This window comes from Salvelinus fontinalis, chromosome 18, assembly GCF_029448725.1.
Source record: "Salvelinus fontinalis isolate EN_2023a chromosome 18, ASM2944872v1, whole genome shotgun sequence".
Lineage (NCBI taxonomy): Eukaryota > Metazoa > Chordata > Actinopteri > Salmoniformes > Salmonidae > Salvelinus > Salvelinus fontinalis.
The window spans coordinates 43,769,288-43,781,307 of NC_074682.1; the positions used below are offsets into that span (position 1 = coordinate 43,769,288).

At 49.0% G+C, this 12,020-nt stretch overlaps 1 protein-coding gene across 3 annotated transcripts in view; it reads left to right on the forward strand.

The window, feature by feature from the left end:
* The window catches only part of LOC129815605 (calmodulin-binding transcription activator 1-like), a 109,005-nt gene that overhangs the window by 78,154 nt on the left and 18,831 nt on the right, over positions 1-12,020 (forward strand). For all 3 annotated transcript variants that reach the window (XM_055869567.1, XM_055869566.1, XM_055869568.1), the window contains exons 7-10: positions 146-299; positions 9,147-11,044; positions 11,468-11,594; positions 11,845-11,979. In XM_055869567.1, the coding sequence (XP_055725542.1) occupies positions 146-299; positions 9,147-11,044; positions 11,468-11,594; positions 11,845-11,979 (2,314 nt within the window). The remainder of the gene's footprint in view (positions 1-145; positions 300-9,146; positions 11,045-11,467; positions 11,595-11,844; positions 11,980-12,020) is intronic.

Here is a 12,020-nt window from a genome sequence, read left to right on the forward strand (position 1 = left end):
AAGAATCTCAAATATAAAATATATTTTGATTTGCTTAACACTCTCATTCCCACCCTCTCTAATTCTTTCTCCCTCCATCCCCCCTCTCTCCCCCAATAAAGGTTTTCTATTTTTTTTCAAATAAATCTCTTCCCTCTCTGTGTAGAACCCAGACATAGTGTTGGTACACTACCTGAACGTTCCAGCGGTGGACGACAGTGGGAAGCCATGTGGGCCTGTCCTCTGCTCCATCAACACAGACAGGAAGGAGTGGGCCAAGTGGAGCAAGGAGGAGCTCATTGGACAGCTCAAACCCATGTGTGAGTCACCTTTGACCTCTAGCCCCTTTAAAACTTCATCTCCTCACATTGCACTCATAAGGAAGCCAAGTCTATTCTACAAATCACGTATCTGTCTGCATCCAATTGAATAAACCCTGATAACTTATTTTATATTTTATGCCATTAAATTATTTAGCACATGAGTTGTCATGGTTATATGAGAGCTGTGAGTCTAGTTCCAAATCTACATCCAAATCTACTGTTCCTCTCACTTCTGAGTCAGTTTGACTTGAACAGAACCACACTGCCACTCACTGGCCATCATAGAGACTGTAGGCAGAGACACTGTGTGTGTGTGTGTGTGTGTGTGTGTGTGTGTGTGTGTGTGTGTGTGTGTGTGTGTGTGTGTGTGTGTGTGTGTGTGTGTGTGTGTGTGTGTGTGTGTGTGTGTGTGTGTGTGTGTGCGTGCGTGCGTGCGTGCGTGCGTGCGTGCGTGCGTGCGTGCGTGCGTGCGTGTGTGTGTATGTGTGTGTTTATACCAGAAGTACCCACAAGAATAGTAAACTAACAAAAATTTGACCAACTGGGGACATTTTGTTAGTTCCCACAAGGTCAAATGCTATTTCTGTGGGATTTAAGGTTAGAGTGAGAATTAGGTTTTTGTTTAGTTTTAAGGTGAGGAGCTAGAGTTAGGTTTAGGGTTAGTGTATGGGTTAGGTTTAGGGGTTAGGGAAAATTGAATTTTGAATGGGACTGAATTGTATGTCGCCACAAGGTTAGCTGTACAAAACTGTGTGTGTGTGTGTGTGTGTGTGTGTGTGTGTGTGTGTGTGTGTGTGTGTGTGTGTGTGTGTGTGTGTGTGTGTGTGTGTGTGTGTGTGTGTGTGTGTGTGTGTGTGTGTGTGTGTGTGTGTGTGTGTGTGTGTGTGTGTGTGTACCGTCTGTCCTCAGACACAGGGGGGAGACACAAGGGGGCGAGGAGCATCTGTTCAAAATACCCAGCATGCATTATTCATGAGTGAGTGTGAGTTAGAGAGAGTTCTAGTTTGTTACAAACCCAAAGGACTGCTCTCTCTGGGACCAGCGCTGTCTGTGTTGAGATGTGTGAGTTGCATTTATGCACCCAACAGCCTTGGATTTCAGTGTCAGTCAGTTTCTAATGTGTCTGTGTTGTGTGGTAATATTTATCCTATATGCATATCATATATACCTCACATGCTAAGCAATTAGCCTATTAAAATGTTTAACTAACTCCATAAGATGAATAGCAATATGCATTAGACTACATTTGAGTTACAGTAATAGGCAATCCTATTTGCAGGAGGCCTTTTGCCTTTTGGTAGGCCGTCATTGTAATTAAGAATTTATTCTTAACTGACTTGCCTAGTTAAATAAAGGTGAAATAAAATTTTAAAAATAACAAAATCCAGAAATGTCTGAGAATGGAATTCTAAATACAAGTGTATTTAATTACTTTGAAAAATGAATTATTACATTTACAAGGCATAAGCTTAAACTAGAAAGCATTACAAGGCATTATTATAAGCATGATCAGAGACGGAGAGAGAGAGACAAGGAATTATTCTAAGCATGATCACAGAGGGAGAGAGAGAGACAAGGAATTATTCTAAGCATGATCACAGAGGGAGAGAGAGAGACAAGGATATATTCTAAGCATGATCACAGAGGGAGAGAGACAGACAAGGAAACCATGGCTTGTGCCTTGGCCCATAGCTCATGGGAGAGGGAGAGAGAAAGAAAGACAGTGTATATCTCACCACAGCAAGTCAGGGAAAAAAAGAGAGAGAGACAATAAATCTTAGACCCTTTTACAACATCTGAGTTGTTTGGATTCAAAATCTGAACTGTTGACCAATAGTATTACTGTAAAGTTAACCTCCAATCAGATAGAACTACAGACCTGCAAAGACAACAACACCTCAGATTCTCAGAGGTGTGACAATGGGGGTTGGCAAGATCAAAACAGAGAATGCTTGCATACAGTTGATAAGTCACTTATCAAGAAAGACAGTGTATATCTCACCACAGCAAGTCAGGGAAAAAAAGAGAGAGAGACAATAAATCTTAGACCCTTTTACAACATCTGAGTTGTTTGGATTCAAAATCTGAACTGTTGACCAATAGTATTACTGTAAAGTTAACCTCCAATCAGATAAGTCACTTATCAACTGTATGCTGGGCCGCCTTACATCTGCTTAATACATTCTTTCTGTTCAGGCAATGCTGGCCTTTTAGTCTTGAAATGAAATGACAATGGACGTAATTGTTAAAAAAATACAAATTCTTTAATCAGTCTCTTCACTGTGTCCATTGTGTTTTTGCGTCTTTTGACGGCAAGACAATATACCTAATTTGCATTGCAGCCCTCCAGACCTCAAGAAAGAGAGAAAATGTGTTCCCCGAGCACAATGACAAAATGAGTCTGACACCCCCTGGTGTACATCAATTCAGTGTGTAGTTCACACTTTGAACACATGGTGGCAACCTCACACAGTATATCATTTAGCTCTTCGTTTAGCAAGGGTTACCAAACTTTTCCGCTCCGGCCCCTTTTCAAGCTTGGGGAACATCAAATCAAATTTTATTGGTCACAGACACATGTTTAGCAGATATTATTGAATGTATTAGTGTTGATGATATTTGGAAATGTGCATGTACACCCTGGCCCATCTACTGTTGCTAGCCCCAATTCTGACTTGTGCTCTGATATCTGCTTCACTGATTTCTGCTCTCTACCTCTCTCAAAGAGTGCAGTGTATAAAGTCAGAACATCTGCTGTCTCGGCCCATGACTGTCACCAAGGGAGTACCCCAAGGCTCAATCCTAGCCCCCACGCTCTTCTCAATTTACATCAAAACATAGCTCAGGCAGTAGGAAGCTCTCTCTTCCATTTATATGCAGATGATACAGTCTTATACTCAGCTGGCCCCTCCCCGGATTTTGTGTGAAATGCTCTACAACAAAGCTTTCTTAGTGTCCAACAAGTTTTCTCTGCCCTTAACCTTGTTCTGAACACCTCCAAAGCAAAGGTCATGTGGTTTGGTAAGAATAATGCCCCTCTCCCCACCGGTGTGATTACTACCGCTGAGGGTTTAGAGCTTGAGGTAGTCACCTCATACAAGTACTTGGGAGTATGGCTAGACGGCACACTGTCCTTTTCTCAGCACATATCAAAGCCGCAGGCTAAAGATAAATCTAGACTTGGTTTCCTCTATCGTAATCGCTCCTCTTTCATCCCAGCTGCCAATTTAACCCTGATTCAGAAGACCATCCTACCCATGCTAGATTACGGAGACATAATTTATAGATTGGCAGGTTAAAGTGCTCTCGAGCGGCTAGATGTTCTGGAACATTCGGCCATGTACTTTGCCACCAATGCTCCTTATAGGACACATCACTGCACTCTATACTCCTCTGTAAACTGGTAATCTCCGTATACCCGTCGCAATACCCACTGGTTGATGCTTATTTATAAAACCCTCTTAGGCATCACTCTCCCCTATCTGAGATATCTACTGCAGCCCTCATCCTCCACATACAACACCCGTTCTGCCAGTCACATTCTGTTAAAGGTCCACAAAGCACACACATCCCTGGGTCGCAAGTCTTTTCAGTTCGCTGCAGCTAGCAACTGGAACGAGCTGCAACAACACTCAAACCGGACAGTTTTATCTCAATCTCTTCATTCAAAGACTCAATCATCGACACTCTTACTGACAGTTGTGGCTGCTTTGCATTACGTATTGTTGTCTCTACCTTCTTGCCCTTTGTGCTGTTGTCTGTGCCCAATAATGTTTGTACCATGTTTTGTGCTGCTACCATGTTGTGTTGCTACCATGTTGTTGTCATGTTGTGTTTCTACCATGCTGTGTTCTCATATGTTGCTGCCTTGCTATGTTGTTGTCTTAGGTCTCTCTTTATGTAGTGTTGTGTTGTCTCTCTTGTCGTGATGTGTGTTTTGTCCTAAATTTATATATATATACTGTATATATATATATATACCTATAATTATTTATTTATTTTAATCCAAGCCCTCGTCCCCGCAAAAGGCCTTTTGCCTTTTGGTAGGCGGCCATTGTAAATAAGAATTTGTTAATAACTGACTTGCCTAGTTAAATAAAGGTTAAATAAATAAATAAATGAAAAATGATTGCGTTGTAGCGAAATATTTGTGTTTCTAGCTCCAACAGTGCAGTAATATCTAACAAGTAATATCTAACAATTTGTAACGTCCTGACCAGAGTTCTTATGTGTTTTGCTTGTTAAGTGTTGGTCAGGACGTGAGCTGGGTGGGAATTCTATGTTGTGTGTCTAGTTCGTCTGTTTCTGTGTCCAGCCTAATATGGTTCTCAATCAGAGGCAGCTGTCAATCGTTGTCCCTGATTGAGAATCATATATAGGTGGCTTGTTTTGTGTTGGGGATTGTGGGTGGTTGTTTCCTGTCTCTGTGTTTGTGTTCTGCACCAGATAGGACTGTTTCGGTTTGCCACATTTTGTTATTTTGTTCGTTGTAAGTGTTCACTGTTTTCGTTTAATTAAACATGTTGAGCACTGGCTACGCTGCGTGTTGGTCCGATCCCTGTTTCACCCCTTCTTCTAGTGAAGAGAGGGAAGGCTGCCGTTACAGAACCACCCACCAAACTCGGACCAAGCAGCGTAGCAACGGGCAGCAGCGGCAGCAGCAGCAGCGGGACCAGGAGAAAGGGACATGGGAGGACGAGCTGGACGGAAAAGGACCCTGGGCAGAGCCAGAGGAGTATCGCCGCCCCAAAGCAGAGCTGGAGGCAGCAAAAGCAGAGAGGCGGCGTTTCGAGGAGCTAGCTCGGCAGCAGGAGCCGGATCTGGGTTACACCACTTGGGAGGAAATAGACATGTAGACGTGAGCTGGGTGGGAATTCTATGTTGTGTGTCTAGTTCGTCTGTTTCTGTGTCCAGCCTAATATGGTTGACCCAGGGAGAGTGCCGGAGTCCGCCTGGGATTCGATGGAGCAATGTGCAGAGGGATACCGGCGAATGAGGTTAGCACGACGACGCGGTAAGAAGCCCGTGAAGAAACCCCAAAAATGTATTGGGGGTGGGGGGGAGTGGGGCTAAAGGATAGTGTGGCGAAGTCAGGTAGGAGACCTGCGCCCACTTCCCATGCTTACCGTGGAGAGCGGGAGTACGGGCAGACACCGTGTTATGCGGAAGAGCGCACGGTGTCTCCTGTACGTGTGCATAGCCCGGTGCGGGTTATTCCATCTCCCCGCACTGGCCGGGCTAGATTGAGCATTGAGCCAAGTGCCATGAAGCCGGCTCTACATATCTGGCCTCCAGTACGTCTCCTCGGGCCGGTGTACATGGCACCAACCTTACGCATGGTGTTCCCGGTTCGCCAACACAGCCCAGTGCGGGTTATTCCACCTCCCCGCACTGGACGGGCTACGGGGAGCATTCAACCAGGTAAGGTTGGGCAGGCTCGGTGCTCAAGGGAGCCAGTACGCCTGCACGGTCCGGTAGATCCGGCGCCACCTTCCCGCCCCAGCCCAGTACCACCAGTGCCTACACCACGCACCAGGCTTCCAGTGTGTCTCCAGAGCCCTGTTCCTCCTCCACGCACTCTCCCTGTGGTGCGTGTCTCCAGCCCAGTACCTCCAGTTCCGGCACCACGCATCAAGCCTCCTGTGTGTCTCCAGAGCCTTGTACGCACTGTTCCTTCTCCCCGCACTCGCCCTGAGGTGCGTGCCCTCAGCCCGGTACCACCAGTGCCGGTACCACGCACCAGGCCTATAGTGCGCTTTGAGAGTCCAGTGTGCTCTGTTCCTGCTCCCCGCACTAGCCTTAAGGTGCGTGTCTCCAGTCCGGTACCACCAGTTCCGGCACCACGCACCAGGCCTACTGTGCGCCTCAGCAGGTCAGAGTCGGCCGTTTGCCCAACGCCGCCTGCACTGCTCGTCTGCCCAGCATCGTCTGTACTGCCTGCCTGCCCAGCACCGTCTGAGCCATCCGTCTGCCCAGTGCCGTCTGAGCCATCCGTCTGCCCAGCGCCGTCTGAGCCATCCGTCTGCCCAGCGCCGTCTGAGCTATCCGTCTGCCCAGCGCCATCTGAGCTATCCGTCTGCCCAGCGCCATCTGAGCCATCCGTCTGCCCAGCGCCATCTGAGCCATCCGTCTGCCCAGCGCCATCTGAGCCATCCGTCTGCCCAGCGCCATCTGAGCCGCCCGTCTGTCCCGAACCATTAGAGCCGTCTGTCAGTCAGGAGCCGCTAGAGCCGTCCGTCAGTCAGGAGCCGCCAGAGCCGCCAGCCAGTCAAGAGCCGCCAGCCAGTCAAGAGCCGCCAGAGCCGCCAGCCAGTCAGGAGCCGCCAGAGCCACCAGCCAGTCAGGAGCCGCCAGAGCCGCCAGCCAGTCAGGAGCCGCCAGAGCCGCCAGCCAGTCAGGAGCCGCCAGAGCCGCCAGCCAGTCAGGAGCCGCCAGAGCCGCCAGCCAGTCAGGAGCCGCCAGAGCCGCCAGCCAGTCAAGAGCTGCCCTCCAGTCATGAGCTGCCCTCCAGTCATGAGCTGCCCTCCAGTCATGAGCTGCCCGCCAGTCATGAGCTGCCTTCCAGTCATGAGCTGCCCGCCAGTCATGAGCTGCCTTCCAGTCATGAGCTGCCCTCCAGTCATGAGCTGCCTTCCAGTCATGAGCTGCCTTCCAGTCATGAGCTGCACTCCAGTCATGAGCTGCACTCCAGTCATGAGCTGCACTCCAGTCATGAGCTGCCTTCCAGTCATGAGCTGCCCTACAGTCATGAGCTGCCCTACAGTCATGAGCTGCCCTACAGTCATGAGCTGCCACTCAGTCCGGAGCTGCCACTCATTCCGGAGCTGCCACTCAGTCCGGAGCTGCCATTCAGTCCGGAGCTGCCATTCAGTCCGGAGCTGCCATTCAGTCCGGAGCTGCCATTAGTCCGGAGTTGCCCCTCTGTCCTGAGCTACCTCTCTGTCCTGAGCTACCTCTCTGTCCTGAGCTACCTCTCTGTCCTGAGCTACCTCTCTGTCCTGAGCTACCTCTCTGTCCTGAGCTACCTCCTAAATCATGTGGGGGCCTTGGGGAGGATTCTTAGGCCAAGGTTGTCGGCGAGGGTCGCCACTCAAAGGACGCTAAGGAGGGGGACAAAGACAGTGGTGGAGTGGTGTCCTGCGCCGGAGCCGCCACCGCGGACAGATGCCCACCCAGACCCTCCTCTTGAGTTTTAGGGGTGCGTTCGGAGTCCGCACCTCAGGAGGGGGGTACTGTAACGTCCTGACCAGAGTTCTTATGTGTTTTGCTTGTTTAGTGTTGGTCAGGATGTGAGCTGGGTGGGAATTCTATGTTGTGTGTCTAGTTCGTCTGTTTCTGTGTCCAGCCTAATATGGTTCTCAATCAGAGGCAGCTGTCAATCGTTGTCCCTGATTGAGAATCATATATAGGTGGCTTGTTTTGTGTTGGGGATTGTGGGTGGTTGTTTCCTGTCTCTGTGTTTGTATTCTGCACCAGATAGGACTGTTTCGGTTTGCCACATTTTGTTATTTTGTTCGTTGTAAGTGTTCACTGTTTTCGTTTAATTAAACATGTTGAGCACTGGCTACGCTGCGTGTTGGTCCGATCCCTGTTTCACCCCTTCTTCTAGTGAAGAGAGGGAAGGCTGCCGTTACACAATTTCACAACAATACACACACATTTTCAGTAAAGGAATGGAATTAAGAATATATAAATATTTGGACGAGCAATGTCGGAGCAGCATAGACTCAAAAACATTAGAATAGAATAGAATACAGTATATACAAATGAGATGAGTAGTGCAAAATATGTAAACATTATTAAAGTGACGAGTGTTCCAATTATTACAGTGGCCAGTGATTTCAAGTCTATGTATATACAGCAGCAGTCTCTAAGGTGCTAATGATGGATTTAAAATGTATTAAATGTTAAATGTTTATGTTATTTGTCACTGGTATACACACACAATACCCCTTAATGTCAAAGTGGAATTATGTTTTTAGAAATGTTAACAAAGCTGAAATGTCTTGAGTCAATAAGTATTTAACCTCTTTGCTATGGCAAGCCTAAATAAGTTCAGTATTACTGTATGTAAATTAAATATTTCTGCATGTAATTTTCAATACATTTGTCATTAAGGGTTATTGTGTGTAGATGGGCGAGATTTTTTTTTAATCCATTTTGAATTCAGGCTGCAACACAACAAAATGTGGAAAAAGTCAAGGTGTATACATACTTTATATTATGCTCGAGAATACTTTGGAACAGATGTCCAAAAATTGTGGGGGGGAACCCTGCTCTAAGGCCTTGGTGTCAAACTACATTCCTGGAGGGCCGTTTGTCTGCTGGCTTTTGTTATTTCCTTTAAATCTATGTCCAATTAAGACCTAGAAAGCCAGGTGATGAGGAGTTCCAAACTAATCAATTACCTAAATGTATCATTCAAGTACAAGAGAGGAGTGAAAAGCTGCAGACACTCTGCCCTCACGGACCGGAGTTTGACACATGTGCTCTAAGCTCTCAGGGCCATGAGAGAAACATAAAGGATCAAACAGATAAACTAGAAGATATTCAACTTAATTGTTAAAACAGATTTAATTCCCCTCTGAAATTGACAGCTGGTAATGTCCAAACTATGTGATCAATACTTGATAACATGAAGTGACAAAATGTTGTCTCTGTATTTGTGTTTTGTGGCTTGTAAATTGTTTGTGACAGTTTATAAATTATGTAGTGTATAACAGTGATATACTGTATATCAATCCCTGTCTCTGTCCTTTCCACCCCTCCTTCTCTCCTTCTCCATCTCTCTGTCCTTTCCACCCCTTCTTCTTTCCCTCTCCATCTCTCTGTCCTCTCTCCCAGGTGCCGGGAGTAGCCTGCACCAGAAATGCTCCACAGCCAAACACCGCATTATCTCCCCCAAATTAGAAGCAAAGACAGGGACAGGGGCTGGGACAGGGACAGGGGTTGGGACTGGGACAGGGTCTGGGACAGAGGTGCAGAACAGTGATGTGTCTGAGGGGCAGACAGAGCCCAGTCCTGGAGTGGGGTCCAGGAGCAGAGGAGGGGGGGAAAGGAAGAATGGTAGGCTGCCCAAACCCTCTCTGCTTCCTCAGAGCAGCATGGAAGTCTCCTCCACATCCACCAATCAGGTGGAGGTTCCCGACACCACACAGAGCTCCCCACTGTCAATCACCAGCGACATTACTGCAGACAGTCCCGCCCTCGGCCTGGCCAGCAGCCTATCACAGAGCTCTGCTGCCGTGTTCATGTCCGAGGTTGCCACGGTAACAGGGGATTCCATGTACACCACAGAACACGCCCACCTGATTGGCGCCACCCATGACGCCACCACCACTGGGATTCTACTGGCTGTTGCCCCGGACACCCAGCGCTTTGAGTTCCCTGGGGGGGTGGGATTAGCAGAGGAAGGGGGGGAGTTGGTCCTCTCCAGCAGTCTGGATACCGGAGGTTCTGGAGTCAACCTTCTTGAGACCAGCATGAACTTTGACCCAGACTGCTTCCTCAACAACCCCAAGCAGGGCCAGACATACGGGGGAGGAGGGGGTAAGGCCGAGGGAGGTAGCTGTAATGGTGAGGGGGGGCTCCACTGCTCTCCACAGTCACTAACGACTAACGGCTATGTATTCAACGCCACGCTCGTAAACATCAAGACCGAAGATACTCCCCTGGAGCATCCGCTGGATAATCAGAGCGGGTACGCTGGCGAGGGGACGGGCCTGAGCCCTAGCACCACACTGGAGCAAATGGACTTCAGTGCTGTGATGTCATCAGCCTGCACCCAGAGCTTGGCACAGCAGATACACCAACACTCCCCTAGTCTCTTCTTGCAGGCCTCCCCTAAGACCCCCCTCGCCCAGGCCACCCAGCCCCAGATCTGTGCCTCTGAGACGGGCCAGGACTCGGGCGAGACCCAAGCTTATCTGGGCCTACCTACTATACCACAGACTGACTCTCCAGGCACCAACGGAGACCCTCACACATACCTCCACCAACCCTCACCAGACCAACATGGCGACAGTGAGGAAAGCAGCCAGGGAGGTCTAGTGGGGCTGGGTAGCTTTCCTGTAAGGGGGCAGGAGATGAGAAAAGACCAGCTGAGCACCAGAGGACCTGGGAAGGTGACGTCCCCAGAGAAAGAGACACAGAAGAGGGCAGAGTTACTCCTCAATCCTGGGGAACAGCATGACGCCTACAGAAACAACACTGGTGTTGGGAGAGGTGGAGAGCACTACCTACAGCCAACAACCAAGAGTGGGGGAGTAGAGGGAGGACAAGAAATAGGAGAGAAATATATTTTCAGTAACGGAGTCAGGGATGCAGGAGTTAACAGCTCAGTGGTAGACAGTCCTCAGTCTCTAGCTGGAGCAGCCATGGAGGGGGGGTTGTACAGCTCTACTCTTCCCCAGCCGGGTGTAGGGGAGGCTGGGGGAGCTGAGGGGGCAGGCGGGGGCATCAGCCTGGAAGGCTTTGAGGCATCGTTTGGGAACCAGTTCTCTGACCTCATCAATGACTTCATCTCTGTGGAGGGGAGTGGAGGGGGGGCGGTGGCCGGGACAGGAGGCAGTGCGCTCTACACCCCTGCTCTGATGCCACAGGAGGAGGTTGGAGAGGGCCAGGAGGCAGGAGCAGCCCCCATTCAGGGTTCAGAGGTAGAGCAGGGAACTCTGCGATTGCTGCCCGAGACGGGAAGGCTGTTTGGGGTGACGGACTACTCCCCCGAGTGGTCTTACCCAGAGGTGAGGCACTAGTACCTAACCCTTAACCTCTGACCTCTTACCTCTTGAAGCCCAACTTCCCATTCCCTAGCTTCCGAATGGATATATCACCCAAAGTAGCTACATAGACATAGGAAGTAGTGTATAGATTACACTAGTATACATGAACTATCAGCAACTGTCACCTAAACCATATAACTCATAAGGCCAACGTCTGCTGTACGCAGTAAGAGTCTGACGTAGATCCTCTGAGACATTAATGACCTGAGACACACACACACAGTCTGTGGCTCAGCATTGATGTCAGTGCCCAGTGGCAAGTGGGTCAGACTGAGACTAGGGAGACACTAAGAAAGAGAACATACAGAGTGGCGTCATCCCCTTGGACGCTTTGACACACACACACACAACATCACTGCATGTGACTGTGTGTCTTTGTTTCAGGGTGGGGTGAAAGTGTTGATAACAGGTCCTTGGCTGGAGGCCAGCAGGGAGTACAGCTGTCTGTTTGACCACATCAGTGTCCCAGCTGCTCTCATACAGCCAGGAGTACTGCGCTGCTACTGCCCTGGTAACACACTCACACACACAAAGACATGCATACACTCAGCAAACTACTTTCTCATGCACACACTCTATTACTAATCCCAACCTGTGTGTGTGTGTGTGTGTGTGTGTGTGTGTGTGTGTGTGTGTGTGTGTGTGTGTGTGTGTGTGTGTGTGTGTGTGTGTGTGTGTGTGTGTGTGTGTGTGTGTGTGTGTGTGTGTGTGTGTGTGTGTGTGTGTGTGTGTGTGTGTGTGTGTGTGTGTGTGTGTCTTAGCCCATGAAACAGGTCTGGTGATGCTGCAGGTGGCTATGGGTGGGGATGTGATCTCTTCCTCTGTGGTGTTTGAGTATAAAGCTCGAGACTTGCCCGCCCTGCCCTCCTCACAACACGACTGGTTGTCCCTGGACGGTAAGTCACTGTCTGTGTGCGTACGTGAGTGTATACCATCC